Raw genomic sequence first — 20,080 nt, 5'->3', positions numbered from 1 at the left:
AACGTTTATTTCTATTACTGCTGGTCCGAACATACTTCTCTGTCTGTTTGTATGAATGTAACACATCTTAAGAAAGTGTTTCACCGCTGTTTAAACACTCTTTGGATCGCATCATTTATATGGATATATGTTTTCCAACTGAATAGACTAAATATTATATGGAACAATCTCTTGTAATCTCTTCAGGAATCAGTATACCTTTTGAATGTAATTGTATTCAGATTAACAATTATTTAAATTGTTACTGTAGTGGAATACAGTTACTAATATTTTGTATTTTAACTACGTAATCCTGTTAGATGTATTCCGTTACTCCCCAAACCTGCTTATCATTAAGAATCAATCCCCCAATTAAAAAAAAGGGATTTTCACATCCTGAACCAGACTGTTGTCTGATTTGTTACACGTGCCGAATTCTTATAAATATAATCTTTGTTGGTTTCATGCAAAATGTTAGATATAAAGAGTACTAAAATACTTTTCTTGCACTTAAAGGTGCTGTAAGCCATTTTAGTGTTCTGAAGTTTTCATGTGATTGAGCCGTGACTGAGCCGTTGAATTAGCCACGCCCCCATTCCAAAACCTTGCCCTCCAAAGTTAATTTTGAGACCAAAACCAAGCAAAAGAGCAGTATTGTTTGTTCCTGTGGCTGTCAAATTCAACAGTGGCACAATAGCGCCCTCAACTGACAAACATTATTTATAATAGCCTCAATGATCCACTTCAAATACAACACTATGAGAATGAAATGATTGACAGGTGAAAAGCATTAATGTCCGTGCTCCACGGACACATTTTGTTTGCTGTTTTCAAAGTCTACAGCTGTCACAGAGACAAATGATATATGTCAGGACACTTATTTAATTCATATTAAGGGAGTACGAATTTTTTTTTTGCATACTTTTCCATGAAAAAATCACTTACAGCACCTATATATATATATTGACAAACGTCATGATTTTTGGAGTAAAAAATTGAACTGCTGCAAATAGGAGGCTAGCTGCTAGCAACAGTGTGTTAGCTTATAGTTTGAAATGTGCTACAATTTAATAGCAGTGAAAAAATTGGTGACAAGTAACAGCATATAAAAATATACATTTTCCCACATGTACTGTATATATATATGTATATGTATATTTTTTTTCTCCCCAAATTGGAATGCCCAATTCCTAATGTGCTCTAGGTCCTCGTGGTGGCGTTGTGACTCACCTCAATCCGGGTGGCGGAGGACGAATCTCAGTTGCCTCCATGTCTGAGACTGTCAGTCCGCATCTTATCACGTGGCTTGTTGAGTGTGTTACCGTGGAGACCTAGTGCATGTGGAGGCTTCACGCTATTCTCCACGGCATCCATGCACAACTCACCACGCTCCCCGCAGAGAGCAAGAACCACATTATAGCGACCACAAGGAGGGTACCCCATGTGACTCTACCCTCCCTAGCAACCAGGCCAAGGAGTCACTCAGCATGCTCTGGATTTGAACTCGCACTCCAAGGGTTGTAGTCAGCGTCAATACTCGCTGAGCTACCCAGGCCCCACTATGTACTCTATATTTTAACCAAAAATCTTGAAGTTGAAAATAAAGTTACTGACATTAGTTGTGAACACAACTCATTCAAAACACATAAAAAAGCAGTATACATATCACTGAAGCATATAAAAGCAAATGTTGAATCATGTACCAGAATGATTTAGAAAACTGTCTTTCAGAGCAACATAAACTGCATAACTTAACATGTAGGCTTTACGAAAAATGTCTAAAGGAAACACTACAAAGACGTACTTCTGGTTGCACACATAGTATAATGCAAACAAAGCTAGTTCCTTCATTTTATAATATAGTTTCAGGCGGATACACCTGACTATGCTTCATAGTTTTCATAATTTAAAGTGACGTGTAGTTTAATGAAGAACTTACAGTTCTACTGCAAAGTAAAATAAAATAAAAACAAATATCATGTCTTGTGTGTTCAGCGTCTGTCATCTTCCTTGATGAAATGCTGCTATGTGCTTATACTCTTTATTTTAACCTTTCTACTTGTTTCACATGTTCTAATGTAAAATGTAAACATACCTGCCATCTTCCACAAGATATCTGTAGCCAATTTAAAATTATATTTGGCTTTTCAGCAATTTAAGCAGCAAAACAATTTGTGACACAGCAAGTAGAAGAAATATGAAACACACAGTTCAACCTTTGGGTTAAAATCTTAATAACAGAGTTGACCCTTGACTTTTGACCCTTAAACATACCAGTGTGGTTTTATTGTGCTTACTTGTTTACCCAGCAGCTATTACAAAAATATGTATTGGAATTTTAGCTTGAAGACAGTTTATAGAAATACACTACTGTCTTCTGTCACTCCTGATGTGTGTGTGGACTTCTGATGTTACTCTGGCCTGAGGAGAGGAACTGTTTCATTGCAGCTATCAGCTTGTGTATCTGGGAGACGTATGAGTGATGAGAGATTAACTGCTTTACTCCTCTATATTTCCTCCTCTTAAGCATTCTGCCTGAAGTGTTTGCATGAAGCCAATCTTTCATAAATGCCAAGAGGTACAGTAAAACCAAATTCCATCATAACTGACTTATACATTAGGGGCAAAATCACACACGCAGTTCTAAACACCAGTTGCACTTTTGGTATTTTTCCTAGTTGTCGCAGGAATCACAAGAAATCGTCTTTGGATATGTACGAAACAAATTTATTTGATATAATATCAATCAACAACTCTATTTACAAAATAATAATGCAGTCTCTATAGCTCAATGGGAACAATTTCAATTAGAATTTAATTTCATCCAAAATATTTTTTCCAGTGGCTTCTCTTGATTGCATCCAGCAAATTTGGAGTTTTAAATCATGGAAATAAACATACTTTTGACTATCAACAAAATTCAAGTAAAACAGGAAACAGTGACCTAGAATAAGCTGTAAAAAAAGCAATAAAAAAAAGTCTAAACCAATTTTGTTTAACAACGTTAGGCATTTCTCTGACCTGTGATTTGTACATCTAAATCAACTTCCAATGTAATATGAATATTTAATTTACATGTAGCTTATAATTCAGGTCAGAATACTGCTCGGTGTGTACAGAACCTTTCAAATCGGTCTCGGATAAGTCAAAAAGAAATAAACGCAAATATATACAACCAAAAAACAGTGTTTACAGCTTCTCTGTACAAATATATGACAATGTTCAAAAAATTCATTAAAACGTGAGATATTTGATCAGGCTGTTGTTTTTCTTACATCTAAAGAATATAATAAATAAATTACAGCCAGTTATTACAACTTATTTTGTAATTAAACAGCTTTAGGACTCATATGCAAAAACTAAACAATAAAAACAGAGAAACTTTTGGCAGACGTTGGCGGCCAAACGTATGAAGCTGTCAGCGGTTAAATGTGCAATTCTAAACGTTGATTAAATCAATTGATTGTACCACCACGTTTTCCAGGTTTCTGATTGGCCACAGCACACATGTAGAACTCATCTAATGTGTTTACGTGTCTATGGTGGAAAAGCGTGATATCTTACAGCTATTTCAAAAAGTTGTCTAACATTCAGGAATATTAGCGCGGAGAAGCCGTCATCATGCATTTCTAGTGCAGCGTCAAGCACTGGTTTTCACCGTTTTTGTCTGACTCCTGATGCGCTTCAGCTCTCGGGGTCTTCCTGTGTCTCATTCTCTGTGCTGCTGTCGTCCCTTCGCACCCAGATGACATCATCAGGTACCGCCTGCTCATCCACACTGGTCACGGACATAGCACACTGCTTGCCTAAATGCGACAACTTGGCAGCATGCTTTGATTTGTAGTCCTTGAAGTCCTTCTTGTTCTCCTCAACTTCTTCTCCTCCCTGTTCCTCTTCCTCCTTCTCCTCTTCTTCGGCCGTATCCCCCTCCAGAGAGAGAGTGGAGAGCGGTCCCTCCATGTCCGGTTCAGTGGACGGGCTGAGAGCGGACTGACAGAAGTCATCGTCCTCACTCAGAATGTCAGTTTCTTTCACGTCGTGTTCCTGCTCTTCGTAACGCTGAAGATCAAACTGTTCCTCCACCCAGCGGTCGGTGTCGCCTGCTGGAACTACGCCCTGTTGCTCGGCATGCTGGGAGTCTGGCGAGTCGCTGTCGGGCTCTGTGTCGAAAACGATGTCCGTGTCGATGGTGAAGCGGTTTCGAACCAGTTTCCTCCGGCCCAGAGTGCGAGTCGGTGCAGAAACTGATAAATGTAAACAAATGTTAGTTCACAAACTTTCATCATAACAATTATCACAAGCATCTCTATAAATTCTGTAGACATAAGTCACCAGTGGTTTTAAGAAAAATATACTATAAGGTAAAAATATTTTGGAAAAACATCTGGTTATTCTGTCTGTCTGTCTGTCTATTTGTCTATCAATTTTATCTGTCTGTCTGTCTATCTATGTATCCATCTGTTTTTCTATCCGTCCATCTGTCTGTCTGTCTGTCTGTCTGTCTAACTATCTATCCCCACTTCTTTAACACACTGACTCAACCTCTGGAATTATTTATTGTTCTTTGTTGTTCTTGTTATATTTCTTTTTGTTGATTGGTTGTGTGTGTGTGTGTGTGTGTGTGTACCTGCTCTGTTCATGGCTGGTCGAGCTCCTTTTAGAGCACACAGGCGTTTCCCTCCAAAGGGAACATACTGCTGACTAAGTGGAAGACTCTCCGTCTTCAAAAGCTGACGACGCTGTTTATCTCGCAGTATGGAGTGAACCGTCTTTAAGAAGTCTTTCTTACTGTCTGGAGAACTGAAGATACAAAGTAAGCAAACAGAACATTAAATTACCATTATGTTGCACAATAATATTAGTTTAATATGCATATTAATCTTTAACCTATGTCAAAGATTAGCCTAAAATGTATTCAAATGTTTCATTCAAATGTTAATAAATGGGTTAGATAAATGTGTTTTTCATTTTGATATTCCATGTTCACATAATAATAGTGCAAATCGGCTTGGAACGAGACACTGCGTAATCGCATTGGGACATGCCCTGAGTGTCACGTGGTCTGAAGCCCTTACACAATCATGGCAATTTATTGGCTGGTGGCGCTTAAGAGATGCCCCTAAGGAGCTACGTCATGGGCTCCATAAAAGCGCTCGCTTTGTTGCCATCGAGTCAGATTTTCTGCAGGAATGCACGAGCCTATGCAGCTGCTAGAGTGTATGGCCAGCTTACGCAGCGTCTCGTTCCCACTCAGGGAACCAGGGTTATGTTTCACGTTACCGAGACATTCCCTTTCATAGGAACTCGAGCTGCGTAATCGCATAGGGAACGATATACATTCCCACCATACGAACAGTAGCCGCCAACTGTTTACGCCCGTGTGGCAAGCATATAGCAGCGCACAATCAAGCGAAAGCGTCTGAACAGAGAAAATTATGAGTTTACTCCTGTTCCAACAGAGAGAACCTGGGAAGCAGGAGACAAACCCTCATCCAGATTATAAAATCTAACAAATGTATGCAGAGAGGACCACCCTGCCACCATACAAATGTCCTCCAAGGACGCACCTCTAGCCAAAGCCCATGAGGATGCCATGCTCCTCGTAGAATGGACTCGAATACCCGAAGGTAAACCACGCGCTTCGTAAGCACTTGAAATTGCATCAGTAAGCCAATAAGACAGTCTTTGCTTGGTCACCGAAACACCCCTGTTGCGGCCACAAAAGCACACAAACAACTGCTCTGACTAATGCCACTGGCTTGTACGGTCAACATAAACTCACAGCCCTGAGCTGGGCAAAGCATATGCAATCTTTCATGCTCCTCTGACTCAAATGGAGAGGATAGAAAGCCTGAAAATTAATAAACTCAAACGAGGTCTTAACACCACTCTTGAACACCCTGGCGCAAAATCCATACATAAGGGATTGATCAACAGGGCATGCAAATCACCAACCCTTTTAAACGATGCCAATGCTACTAGCAGAGCTGTTTAAAGAGTCAGAAACGTATCAGCGACTGTTGCCAAGGGCTCAAATGGAGCACCCAAGAGTGAAGCGCTCTTGCAAAAAAATCCAGCACTGTACCGACAGGGCATGAACTGGATTTTCACCTCATGCTGTACACCAAGAAGCAAAAATACACCACTTGAACATAGCGGTGCCAGGGGAGGGAGAGAAAACCAGAGAGGACAATGTGACATCTCGCTCTAAGTGAACAGGTCCACTTCTGCTCTACTGAACCTTCTCCAGATTTGTTCCATAATCTGAGGATGTAATGTCCACTCTCCTGTCTGGACAGGAGATCCACCCCCAAATTCAACCGGCCTGGGACATGCACAGCTTGTAGAGACAGCACATTGTCCCGTGCCCGCAGAAGAATGCGACGTGCCAGTCTCAGCATGGCATGAGAATGCATTCCTCCCTGGCGATTGATGTAGGACACCACCATACTGTTGTTTGACCGGATGATGACATGGCTGCGCTGAATCTCCGGGAAGAAAATCTTTAATGCCAGCAGCACCATGAACATCTCTGGACAGTTTATGTGCCAATATTGCCGCTGGCCCATCCAAACCCCATAGGCTGGACAACCCTCGTATACAGCGCCCCAACCCGTGGAGGAGGCATCCGTCGTTATAATTTTGCTGGGACACACCTGTCCCAATAGAAGGAATTTCCATGGTTACAGAGTTCGGTAGCACCCACAAGTCACTTAGAAGAAACGGAACACATTCATCAGTGGTTGAAGTCCCTTTGTGGAGTTCATTCAGCAATGAAAAGGTCTTGCACGCAACATGCCCGAGGGAATGACAGCGGAAACCATGATCATGAGTCCCAAAAGCCTGTGAAATGTTCTTGCAGGGAGAACGCGTCCCACTCTGAACATCGCTAGACATTGGCGAAATGACAGAACGCAAACTGGAGACAGATGCGCCTGCATCACTCACGAATCCAGACCTAGCAACGGTACACTCTTGTCTAGGTTACACACAGCCCTAGATCAAATGGCTAAGAATGACATCTCGATGTTGGGCAGCAAATTCTCAGAGTGGGCAAACTTCAACCAATCGTCGAGATAATTCAAAACGAGGATGCCTTGAAGCCTCAAGGATGTCAATGCTGCATCTATGCATTTTGTGAAAGTGCGTGGTGACAGTACAAGTCCAAACGGAAGGGTGCAAAAATGATATGCTTGCCCCCGAAAGCGAATCTGAGAAAGCACCTGTGCTTTGGCACAATCTGAATATGGAAATAAATGTCCTTCAAATCTGTTGTCACAAACCAGTCCCTCAGCTGCACTTGTGACATTATTTGTTTCTGTGTCAGCATTCTGAATTGACATTTCATTCGAACGAAATTCAAACGTCTCAAAATCCAGAATGGTATGCAAGCCGTCATCTTTTTTCAGGACCAGAAAATAATGGCTTTAAAAGCTGCATTTTCTCTGAGGAGGAGGAATCTCCTCTATTGCCCCTTTTTCTAAGAATCAAAAAAGTATCCTGTTCGAAATGCCCTACAGCTGCTGCCAAGCCGACAGACGGACAGACGGAGGGATTAATGCATAACTCTTGCCTGCAGTGCGACCTGTAACCACTAGATGGCATGCTTGGGTTACTTTTGGCGACTGCCCCAGAACCAGCGGCAGATCAGAGGGAAGCCTTCACTCCTCCAATACTGTGGCTGGTTGAATGGAATTTGATAAAGTTTTTGCCTTTATTGTATTTAGGCATAAACGATGAGCACCCTGAAATGTATCTACAGCAGGGACGCTGACAGAATAAACCTGTTCTCTCGTACTTGAACGGGGAAAAGTGTATGAACATTGGGGGGAATGTTTATTTGAGAAAACTGGTTTGCCACAATGGCCCCAGCATTCTTTATGGGACAACGTGTGGTGCTTATGTTCACTGTGTGTTTTATGTACACTTGTGCCCGATGAACATCGAATTCTGTTATGCATGTCTTGAAATCTTTGGTCATGGAGACAGAGGCCGAATTCAATCAGACATTAATATAAAAAGGTCACTCTGAATGTATTTACAGCAGAGGACGCCAGATAAACTATCTTCCCTAGCATAGAATGGGGAAGAATGTGCAAACATGGAGGGGAATTGCGCTTGATGAACATCGAATTCTGTTATGCATATTTCGAGACCCTTGGTCATGGAGACAGAGGCTGAATTCATAAAGCAGTTTTTTTTATTATTTTTTTTATGTCTGCTCCTTAGCAAGCTGCGGGGGAAAACTGAACCATATTCTGGTTGTCGGACATTCGAGGCACATACAACGGCGAACTCATTCCAATACTGACCGAAGGGCAAACAGGAGAGAAATGGATACGTTTATACCATCCAATTTCGTTCACTGAATGGGGGCTCATCCTTAGTTACACAGCAAGCATGTCAGGCTCATGTGTAGACCTATTTTTATTGTACACTGAGTTATATAATGCGTGCCCTGAGACACTTGGTCATGGAGGCAGAGGGCAAACTCAAGCTGAAAATATTAAATGCTCGTTCACCAGCGTAAATTACGAGGGAAACTAAGCTAAATTGGTGTACTGAAAAACGGGTAAGACACTAAACCGATCCCAGCATATAATCGTTGAACAACATGTAGTACCCGGATAGCGCGAAATACACTCATGAACAAAAGCATTGCATTGACCAACTCATTCCCCAGCGCAAGCCATGGGGGAAAAGACAAGGGAAATTTCAAATGGAGCCGATATTAGCTCAAAGTCATTCCTTAACGCAATGCGCTTGGTTGGACTGCAAAACCATCATGTATAGATCCAACAGCTGACTGAAAAGAGCGACATCCATGCCGGCAACAAAAACAGAGCAAAGATAACAGTGCACGTCTCTTGTCTCGCCAGAACACCCACGTGGTCCACAAACGGGCGAAAGATAAAAGAAACAAGTTAAAATACCTCACATCTCCCGATAGAATCCCGAAAGAATAATAACACAGGTGAAGCACTCTGCACGTTAGTTTGCCATCACTCTGTTGGGGAATATTCTCTTATTCCAGCCCCCTCATTCTGAGGCCGGGCTCACCGGCCCATGCATGATCCACCCCGCCATGAGCAGTTCACTTTGAATGGGGAGGGGAGAGACAGAAAGGCAGAGGCCGCTCCTCAATTGTCTTATTCATGTGCATTCTCCCATAACAACACAGAAAATGACAATAGGGACAAAGGGGCCAATTTGTTCCTTACCTTAAAACAACGAATTCTCATGATAAGAAATTGCGAGCCTCGAAAAGCACAGCTGTGCCTGTCAGAACCTTGTAATATTTGGAAAAAACACATTAAAATTGCTCTGAAATTTACGCTGTATAAATGACGTCCTTATGTGTTCGCCACTCAAAAGGGAGGATTAATAATACTTGCTTCAATGTGAGTCACTGGAACAAATACGGGCTTTGACAAAATCGTGCACTGAAGAACAGAAAATCAGACTTGATGGCACCAAAGCGAGCACTTTTATGGAGTCCGTGACACCAGCCAATAAATTTGCATGATTGTATAAGGGCTTTAGACCATGTGACACTCAGGGCGTGTCCCAATACAATTACGCAGCTAGAGTTCCTAAGAAAGGGAACAACTCGAGGTCATGTGTCACAGTGATTTTACTATGGCACAAGGGGCCTAACAACACCCATTAACCTTACTGTGTTAAAATCACAGTAATGTACTGCCTCAATTGTGTGTGTGTGTGAGTCACACTGACCTGCAGCAGAGCTGAAACACTCTCTCTGGTCTTCCCTCTGATTCAGACTTCACATGGATGATCTCACACACGGCTGCACTCTCTCCATCTGTACACACACACACATACTATGTTTTTATATCATTGTGGGGACTCTCCATAGACTTCCATCCATTTGATGGATTTTATACAGATCTAACGATAATTTCTATCCCCTAACCATAACCCTACCCCTAAACCTAACCTTCACAGAAAACTTTTTGCATTTTCACATTTTCAAAAAAACATCGTTTAGTATGTTTAATAAGCCATTAGCCTCGTAGGGACCACTGGCTGGTCTCCACAAGGTAGGTTTTCTCGGGTTTTACTATCCTTGTGGGGACATTTGGTCCCCACAATGTAGTATAAAAATGGTTACACACACACACACACACACACACACACACACACACACACACACACACACACACATAAAGGCACACATCATCATTAATTTTAGCATTCAAAAACCTGTAGATGGTTTAACTATATTCATGCACTGATTAATCTGTGTTGGGCCATGGGTCAGCATGGCACAGGTGAGCTTACCTGTGTTGGACAGGGTGCGCACTTGAAGCGCATCAGTTGGGATCATGTGACGGAAACGGAACGGATCTTTCTCTTCACCTGAGACTGATGCTCTATGAGAGCCACCCTGAAAAAGACAGAGACAGAGATGTGTGTGTTAAGAAGACTCTTTTGTATTATTATTTGCAAGTGAATCTGGGCATGAACGCTGTACGTTCCTCAACAAAACAAGACAATTAAATGCAACACCCAGTTAACTGTTGAATACGTCTTTAAGAGGCCCATGAAAGCCTATTAAGAGAGACAGAGAGAAGTGTTTGGGCTTAACTTTCCCATACAAAAGATTCAACTGGTCACTACACTCACCATTTTCTTCTTCTGTTTTGAGAAGTCTTTACAGATGAAGACAACAGCGGTTTTGAACACTGGAAGAGAAAGCAAATGTATTAAATTCAGTTCTCTTCAGAAACAAATGAAACAGCTGAATTACTCAATCTTAGGGTGTGCAAATCACTTGTGTGTAATAATGGTTGGGGGCTGAATATGTTTTCAAGACACTGTATATATATATATATATATATATATATATATATATATTACGCAATTAACGCAAAGGCCAAGGTTTATAAACAACAAATTCCACTGTCTATCGGTCTGTCTAGGGTGAATCTTACAAGAAATATCCCCACAAAATCTAATTAAATATTAAGAAATTATCATTTACATAAATAAAATAATAAAATTAAGCCAGTTTTAGGACCATTAAGAGTTTTTACATGGTGACATTATTTTCATGACAAGCATATTTTAACCCCAAATCTCAAATCATAGTCCACTGTCCTGCAAAAAATATCTCATATTTCACAGATGTAATGCAATAAATAAATAAATAAATAAAATATTAATAATATTTTAATTTAAATTGTAGTGTACATTTGTAGTGTAATCATGGTAGTATTTGTTGTACTGAATTTAATTTATGGTGATTTATGTATATATATATATATATATATATATATATATATATATATATATATATATATATATAGTGCCTTTTTCATGAAATACAAGCACAACAAATGTGTGTGTAATTTGTTCATGAATCAGTTCTTATGTAAATTTTCCATTGAACTCAATGGGGGAAATTAAGCCTATATACTGTATATATTTTTTGAAAATGAAGCCTATATATATATTCTTAAGTACACTTTTTATTGAATTAAACATAAGAATGTTTTAACTAATGATTTACACACAAATTTGTTCATGGTTTATGAATAAGGCCATTGTGCCCAGACAGTATAATGAGAATTGTAGGTGGGGAAAATATTCTTATAATGTCACAATACATACAATTTCAATTCCTAAGTATAGGCTTCGGTTTCTTTATGCAAAATATAATTTCTTATTTTTGTCTTTTTATTTTTAAGTGAAATATGACTCAGACATTTGTTCGTGACATTCACATATGTAGCTAGCTAGCTCAGCAGGCACACTATCATTTCTTCTGTGATTTTGTCAGAAATCAGGTTGGGGGGGGGGCAGAATGTACCAAATGTGGCCAGCTGTGGTTCTTTCTTGCACTTTCCTAGAGAAGAGGATGGGTTGATCCATGTCACACTGCTGTGGAGGAGTAAATCTCCCATAGACAAGTCAGCAACCTGTAATCATACAGTAGCAAACGACACAGTTAGTGCTCGCACAACACAGATTCACATTACAGAGAGAAAGAGCTCACAGTCTGCAATCCAGAAGGCAACACGTCTGTCCCTGGCTCCATTATTTAGATTAATTTCTGTTACATAAATTAAAGTAAAAGTTTCACTCTATTCAGATAATAGACCAGTAATTAGACCCACAGCAAATCTGTGCCTTTTTTCACACTTCTGTGCTGATTTGGAGGAAAAGTATAATCCTGCAGAATTCCACACATATACCTTCTGTGCACACCTACTAATAAAATTTAAACAAAAATTAGATAAAGTAAAAATTTAAAGCAGAATGAACAAAGCACCACAATGTAAATCTGTTTTATGTGAAGTTTTTAGTTAAAATCTGCAGCAGAACATGAGAGGAAATTGAAAACAGTCAGAAGTTGACAACACTTTTAGTCTTTTGCAGAAGACTAAAAGATGCCAAAGAAATAGTGAATGAAACAAAAAAAATCACATCACATTAAAAAAAATATAAACTGCACAAACTGACCTCTTTCTTCTCTCCAGTCTGTTCAGAAATGAGAAGGTCAAACACAGCTCCAAACTCCTCATGGATCTTCTGCATCTCATTAATGTGACTGGCAACTGTGTTCATGGCCTTCATCGCAACTGCACAACAGCAGAGAAAAGAAATTATACCAAATACTACACAGAACAACACAACAGATCAACTGCTGGTAATTCAGCAAGTAACTGAAAAAATAAATAAATAAATAAAATAAAACTAAAACCCAACGAAACAAAACAAAACACAAAGCAAAGCAAAAGCAAAAAACAAAAGAAAATTAAAATCAAACAAAGCCCCAAACAAAACAAATGCAAAACAAAAAACAAACCAAAGCAACACAAGCAAAACACAATAAAACAAAACAAAAAAAAACTAACAAAATCAAACAAAAACCCAAACAAACACAAAGCAAACAAACAAAAAACCCAAATAAAAAACAAACCAAACAAAGCACAAAAAAACAAAGCAAAAAACAAAGCAAAACAAAACAATACACAAAGCCAAACAAAAAACAAACTAAACAAATAAAAACAAAAACCATAATAAAACAAAAACACAAAGCAAAAAACAAACAAAACAAAACAAACAAAACCAAAAATCAAACAAAATCAAACAAAACAAAACAAAAAACAAACCAAAGCAATACAAACAAAACACAAAAAAACAACAACAAAAACAACAAAAACCAAAAAAAACACAAAGAAAAAAACAAAGCAAAATAAACAAAACAAAACAAAACAACACAAAGCCAAACAAAAAACAAACTAAACAAATAAAAAAACATAATAAAACCAAAAATCAAACAAAACAAAACACAAAACAAAACAAAACACAAAGCAAAAAACAAACAAAATAAAAAAATCAAACAAAACAAACAAAACACAAAGCCAAAAAAACAAAAAACAAAAATCAAACAAAACAAAACACAAAGCAAAACAAAAAACAAACCAAAGCAAAACAAAACAAAACAAAACAAAACAAAACAAACACAAAAGAACAAAACAAAGATCAATCCAACCAAAATAAAACAAAAACCCAAACCAAACAAAACCAAATCAAAACAAAGCGAAGCAAAACAAAAAGCATACAAAACCAAACCAAACAAAGCCAAAAACAAACAACACAAAAAAACAAAACAAACCAAAAATCAATCAATAAACAAATAAATAAATATCCAAGTAAAACAAAGAAAAACAAAAGTGAACAAAAGTTAAAATTAAGTTTATATATCTATAATAGCTAGGCAAATGAAAAACATTAGTTGTAAAAAATGTTAGTTACATTTTTATTACTTGTCACTACGTTATAGTGATTTTACCTCAGTTCAACAGGTTGTTGGCTTTCTGTTTTCTGTCATGCCAAGCAACACACGTTAACCATGGAAAAATCACTGTAACGCACAAGAAGACTCATGTGGAGGCTCTTGCATATAAGTCCATTGTCAGAGCCGTGCTCACCGTTCAAATGGTAGTGCTCCTCACTGTCGGGGTCAGTGAGTGAGTGCAGTTCTCGCAGCAGTAGAGGATACTTCAGCACTCTCTGGATGGGTTTGATCAGGTACGACTCCAGTGTGGATGAATGCTGCTGTTTTGGGTTCCGCTCATCCAGAAACGCCTTGAAGGCTGTGTCCGTCTTCGCTGGAGGGACATAAAAACAAGGTTATAATTATGATGTCACAAGACTGTATGCTTCTTAATATAAACTACCAGGCAAATGTTTGGACACACTTGACTGAATTTATGTTTCGCATTATCTTAAAAAAACTTTTGATCTTAATGCTAATGCTTACATAAATTGTGCCTATGATTGTCTCTACAAAACAAAATTTGTATTTAGTTATTTATTTTAAATAGATGAAATGCACCAGTATTGAACTCCTTCAACACTGTTTAAAAACACTGATAGTGTGCAGAGCTGTAATCTAAGCAAAGGGTAGCTATTTTAAAGAAGCTAAAATATAAGATAGCTTTGATTTGTTTAATATTTCGTCACTATTTGGTTTAATATGTTTTTGGTCAATACAAAACATCCATACTTCCATTTGTGTAATTTCATAATTTTCATGACATTAAAATTGTTCTAAAATGTAGAAAATAGTATTAATAATGAATGAGAAGGTGTGTCTAAACTCTTGACTGTTTGTCAAAATCAAACCAAAAACAGATCAAACAGGATTTCACAAATTTAAATATTAGAAAAAAAAATATATAGTTCAAAATGTTTCAAGAACATTAAGTTCTTCAACAAACTGAAAAACATTGTTATATAACAGTGCAGTGACAAATTTACAGACTCTATGTTATCTAATAAAAATAGACAGCGAGAAGATCCAGACCAATCTCACAGACACCCACACACACACAGTAAAACCACACACACCTCACTGGCCACAAAATTATACAACTGAAACCTCTCAGATTAGATCTACCGACTCAAGGTGTGGAATGGGGTTAGAGTTGCAGATATCTGTGAAAACATGGCAGATTTCACCAGAAGTAAGGTAGTGTTTGAGCTGATTTTTACGTACCTTTGACCAGCACTTTCGGTACTTTAGTGTGGCTGGCACAGAAAGCACTGTAGATCTTGAAGCGATCGGCGTAGTACAAGAAAGAACCGCCCAGAGAGAAGAGAATTTTCTGAAAGACCAGAGTGATTTAGAGAGAGAGAGGGGTCTGGGATATATCAAGTGGTCTCTAAAGTTTACAGAAGGATTTTTGATGACAACATGATTTGTGTCAGTAAAATCTTGTTGTGAACAGCTCTAAGAGATACGAGAGAAAGTGTCTTACTGAAACGATCCCATAATTCTCAAAATAGATTTTCATTTTTGCTACTCTTAATTTTTTTCTATAACTAATGTATTTATAATCATATTATGTTATTAATCAAAAAGGTATTGTGATGGTATCTGATCATAATACTATGGCACTTTGATATTTATATTGGGGCTGTATAATTACCACATTCATTTACCAGACTATGTATATGGTACCATATTAAAAAAAAAACAAAAAAAAACATGTTACATTCAAATAAATATTTCAGCCTATTTTTAAGATTTACGCATTTCAATTTCATAACAAAATTGAATTGTGTAATCTGTAACAAAATTAAATTAATTTAACAATTTTGTTAAAGATTACTCAGTTGCATCTGATGGACATTTGTTAGGAAATTGAAAAGTGTAAAATGTAAAAACATTTTTGAGTGTATACAATTACATAAATTATTTGCTTGTTATAATAATAGGGAATTTTTCCTGTGTAAATGTTATATTAATTTATTATAATTTATTAAAACTTATTTATTTAGTGTTATGTCTATATTTATTATCTATTTAAATAAATATTTATTTTAAAATGTAGGAAATAGTTATTTATTCAATTAAATAATTTCCTTTATTTAAATAAATAATTAATAATAAATAGTAATTATATTTTATTTAAGTCTTTATTATTAAATATTCAAATAAGTATATAATAATAATAATAATAATAATAATAATAATAATTAAATAATATATATATATTTTTTTTATGTCTGTATTTATTTAAGTATTTATAAATGTCTGTTAAACAGCATCAACAGGAAGTGTACCAGACAGACTTGACTGATTGAGATCACATTTAAAATCCTGATGTAAATGAGATCACAGTTCTGCACCTTGAACTGTTCCACTCGCTCCAGTTTCTCCAGGTCTGGCACCAGTCTGGTTCCGTCCTCCAGTGTCTTCAGAAACTCCACCTGAAACTCCAGCATCTCCGGGAGATTTCCAAACAGCACATCCAGCTAGTACACACAAACAAACAAGAAAATCACATACATTTCAGGGTGTAGCAAGCCTTATTTTATTTTTTTTAAATGTGTACCTTTGTAATATATATATATATATATATATATATATATATATATATATATATATATATATATATATATATATATATATACTGTATAGAGAGAGAGAGAGAGAGAGAGAGAGAGAGAGAGAGAGAGAATATTACATTTATCTTTTAAATTATATACTATATATATCTAGAAAGCAGAATGGCAGTATACAGAGCATTAAAGGAGAACAGATTTGGAAAAAACATTACATTCTTTATGATCCTACACGATCTCTATGTCCCTCAAATAACTTCTGTCTGATCTAAGTTTTCCTACCTTTTGTGTCTCCCTCCCACTCTATATGTCTGCCTTTCCTTGTGTGTGTGTGTGTGTGTGTGTGTGTGTGTGTGTGTGTGTGTGTCCTCCTACATGCTCGTCTTCATCAGAGTATAATTATGAACTATTATTCTATGTTCTGGAGGAGTGTTTGATAATGACATAAAACTATCACGATGTACTTTATGTGACTCACCTCATCTTGAGTGAGGAAAGACTCCGTCTGAAGCGGAGTTAAAAATCTGCCGATCAGACAGTTCAGATCCTGAGACAGAGAGAATATACACAGTCATGTTAAAGAACAGAACACACACATACACACTCACAAACGGCAAAATAAGCATTTAAAACAATATCTTCATTTATTTTAACAGTAAAAATAAACTGAACTATAGTAAAGAAAAATACATGTAGGTAAATTTTGCTGTTTATTACTATTTATTGGTGCATACTATATAATATGATTAAATACAATTATTGGGTTAAATTTGCTAAAACAGCAGTAGCTGGTTTTTTTTTTTCCTGATGCATTTTCTGTTGTTTTTTTTTTTTTTTTTACCCCATTTGGGTTAGTAGTTTGGATTTGTACTTTCCCTGACAAAAGTTTCATTGGCACTGGCATCACAAAAAAAAAAAAAAAAAAAATATATATATATATATATAATTTGCAACAATATTTGTGTGCATCAGAAAAATATTGTTATTTTACAAATATTAAATATTTATAAATGGTACATAATCATTTAATTATTTACTTTTTTCATTCAATGTTAAGTTTTCTTTTTTTAAAAAGACAATTTGCTACACATTTATTCGAATTTTCATTTACAATAATAGCTAGAAATTATATTGTAACTCTACGAAAACTGTGAATTCAAACATACACTTTCTCTGGAAAATTATGGCATATGCTGCAAAATATTCTAGATTTGTTTGATGCTTCCATATTAGAATCGCCAAAAGGCTGAAAAATATTGAGATATTATATTTTTCAGCTATATCGCCCAGCTCATGTCAAGATCGTTAGCTCTCGTTTGCGCTCGAGAGGTTTATTATGGGTGTTGATTTAGTTCCTTGTTCCAACAGGCAGATGAGTCCTCTAACACAGCGCAAATATTCCCAGTGACAGGGGGATGTCAGTGAATCTGTTACTGTAATCTCTCTATCCTCAGACAGAGATGAGGAATACTATTCCAGCTTTGTAGTTAAGCTCAACACGACTATGTTAACTAGCAAACATTAGCTGTGTTATAGAAACAACATTTATTGCTGTCTGTATCTGCCAAAGGGAGAGTATGCAGTATGTATGCTGCACATACTGTATAATGCTGGTACATATGCCTTATAAACCGGATAGATCTAGTCCTGGATGCTGATTGGTCAATAGAGCATTCCAACTGTGTTAAAGAACACATAGAAACAGCTATGATGTGAAACACCTGTTCACCTGTCTACTGTACATATCACTGCACAGCACCCATAGAATAATGTTTTGTTATTGTTTATGTATCAAGAACTATATCTAGAAGAAGGATGGCACTTAATGAATTTGCTTAATAAAATAATGTTTTAATAAGCTTTAGCGTCCTTAGTGAGGGATAATGTAAATCCAGCCGCTCATTATTGCAAAATAAACCCTGACTGTGTGCACCCTGATTATTATTGCACCCTGTTATTTTGTGATAATGACTGGCTGACTGTACATTATCCTGCTTATTACATGGCTACTTACCAAATAAATGATTAAATGGACATGAAATATTGATCTGAGTTGAAATTACGTTATAATGTGAGAAGAAAGAGCGGAGTTCTGTTGGTGTTTATTTTGCGAAAAATGACTGATTGCTTATTATCATGCTTATTACAAGACTATTTGCCAAATAAATGAATGAAATATTGATTTAAGTTGAAATCATTTTATTAGCTTACTTGTAGGGACCACAAAGTGATACAAGAAGTAGGAAAGATAACTCAAAATACACAGATGACCGGTGAATTATCACTTTATCACCAGATGTGCGGTCATTATACCGAAAAATTTGTCCGGAGGGTGGTGCAATTAACCAGTCAGAATCGAGTATTCCTGAGAGCCATGTAATAAATATGTTTATCATGAAGTCACCATTTTTACAAAAGCAAACTGGATTAAAATGCAAAATAACTGCATTTATTTCTGAAATGAAAACTGGACGTAACGTGTTGAGGCACAGCAATACAGTTACATTCTTCTGTTTATCTAACGTTGATCACTGCATAATAAAAAAAAGTATGCAGTTCATACTGTGCAGTATGCAGTACACTTTTATTCCATTCCAAACATGGTCATAGTGAGTGGGTGCAGAAACAGCCCAGCCATAAGGGCAGATTTTGTTTTCTCCAGGCCTGTCTCGACGAAACATCATGTCGTGTTTCTATGCAGAATGAACGTAAGGAAGGGCATACACCTCTGTAAACCCTAATTTATACAGTGTTTGTAAGCTGTCTCATGTAAAAAAAAAAAAAGTGTACTTTGAAACAACCTTGGAGAAGGGCTTCAAAGTTATCACTTTTCAACATTAAGATAATAACCTAGTTAACTACATTCTCCTCAAAAGGCATGCACGATTGTACATAAAGAACAATACGTTCAAACCATACCCACTATTCGTTTTAACCCATCATCAACGCTCTTCGACAAGCCGAGATGTGTGCGAGCAGGAAAAATATCACCTTAAGAACACCTTAGCTGAACGAAAAATTATTTTTAGGCAAACTAAAAGAAGCATGTTCGCACAGTACGTATAAATAAGTCTGTTATGAAGCCCACAGCTGAAATACACAGTATTATGTATCTCTGATTTACGTTTCTAATCTAAAACACACACAGACAGGTACTTACTTTGACATAGGTGCGTTCCGTCTCCACCAGTTCGCAGATGACTTTGCGGAGTTTGTCGGCATCGGTAAGCTGGCGGGGGGTGGCATTGCTTGGAGGGAGCGAGGAAGACTCCGGTCCAGATGAGGAACAGGAGACGACCTCAGATGAAGGATTCATCTCGTGAAGACTGCGACAGAAAGCTGCGACCTGCTCTGTACTCTACAGAGAGAGAGAGAGAGAGAGAGAGACAGTTAAGATGAGAGACACATCTCACTGTCCTGAGCTGTATTTAGGACACATGGGCTGCAGGCTCTGCCTCTCATGCACTCACTACAGAAAAAAAATAAAAAAATAAATCACAAATAAGATCTCTTTAATATCTCATTGCTTCTCCTAGACAGCTTAAAAGAATATTCCGGGTTCAATACAAGTTAAGTTCAATCAGCAACATTTGAGGCATAATGTCGATTACCACAAACAAAAACAAAAACAAAAAAAGAAAAATCTCGGTTACAATGAGGAACTTACAATGTTAGTGAACGAGGCCAATCCATAAACGTTTAAATACTCACAGTTTCA

The 20,080-nt window shown here is 37.2% G+C and overlaps 1 protein-coding gene across 3 annotated transcripts in view; it reads right to left on the bottom strand.

The window, feature by feature from the left end:
- Positions 1 to 2,690: 2,690 nt before the first annotated feature.
- Positions 2,691 to 20,080, bottom strand: part of LOC127422218 (rho guanine nucleotide exchange factor TIAM1-like) — a 120,590-nt gene continuing 103,200 nt past the window's right edge. For all 3 annotated transcript variants that reach the window (XM_051665561.1, XM_051665563.1, XM_051665562.1), the window contains 12 exons: positions 19,523 to 19,720; positions 16,841 to 16,909; positions 16,147 to 16,272; positions 15,011 to 15,119; positions 13,941 to 14,120; positions 12,466 to 12,584; positions 11,813 to 11,921; positions 10,627 to 10,685; positions 10,282 to 10,387; positions 9,715 to 9,802; positions 4,607 to 4,779; positions 2,691 to 4,223 (listed from right to left, as the gene is read on the bottom strand). In XM_051665561.1, coding sequence (XP_051521521.1) covers positions 3,664 to 4,223; positions 4,607 to 4,779; positions 9,715 to 9,802; positions 10,282 to 10,387; positions 10,627 to 10,685; positions 11,813 to 11,921; positions 12,466 to 12,584; positions 13,941 to 14,120; positions 15,011 to 15,119; positions 16,147 to 16,272; positions 16,841 to 16,909; positions 19,523 to 19,720 — 1,896 coding nt within the window. In that variant the 3' untranslated portion in view covers positions 2,691 to 3,663. The remainder of the gene's footprint in view (positions 4,224 to 4,606; positions 4,780 to 9,714; positions 9,803 to 10,281; positions 10,388 to 10,626; positions 10,686 to 11,812; positions 11,922 to 12,465; positions 12,585 to 13,940; positions 14,121 to 15,010; positions 15,120 to 16,146; positions 16,273 to 16,840; positions 16,910 to 19,522; positions 19,721 to 20,080) is intronic.

This window comes from Myxocyprinus asiaticus, chromosome 31 (genome assembly GCF_019703515.2).
Source record: "Myxocyprinus asiaticus isolate MX2 ecotype Aquarium Trade chromosome 31, UBuf_Myxa_2, whole genome shotgun sequence".
Classification (NCBI taxonomy): Eukaryota; Metazoa; Chordata; class Actinopteri; order Cypriniformes; family Catostomidae; genus Myxocyprinus; species Myxocyprinus asiaticus.
Note: the sequence above shows the minus strand (reverse complement) of the source record. Positions and strands in the feature narration are given on the sequence as shown.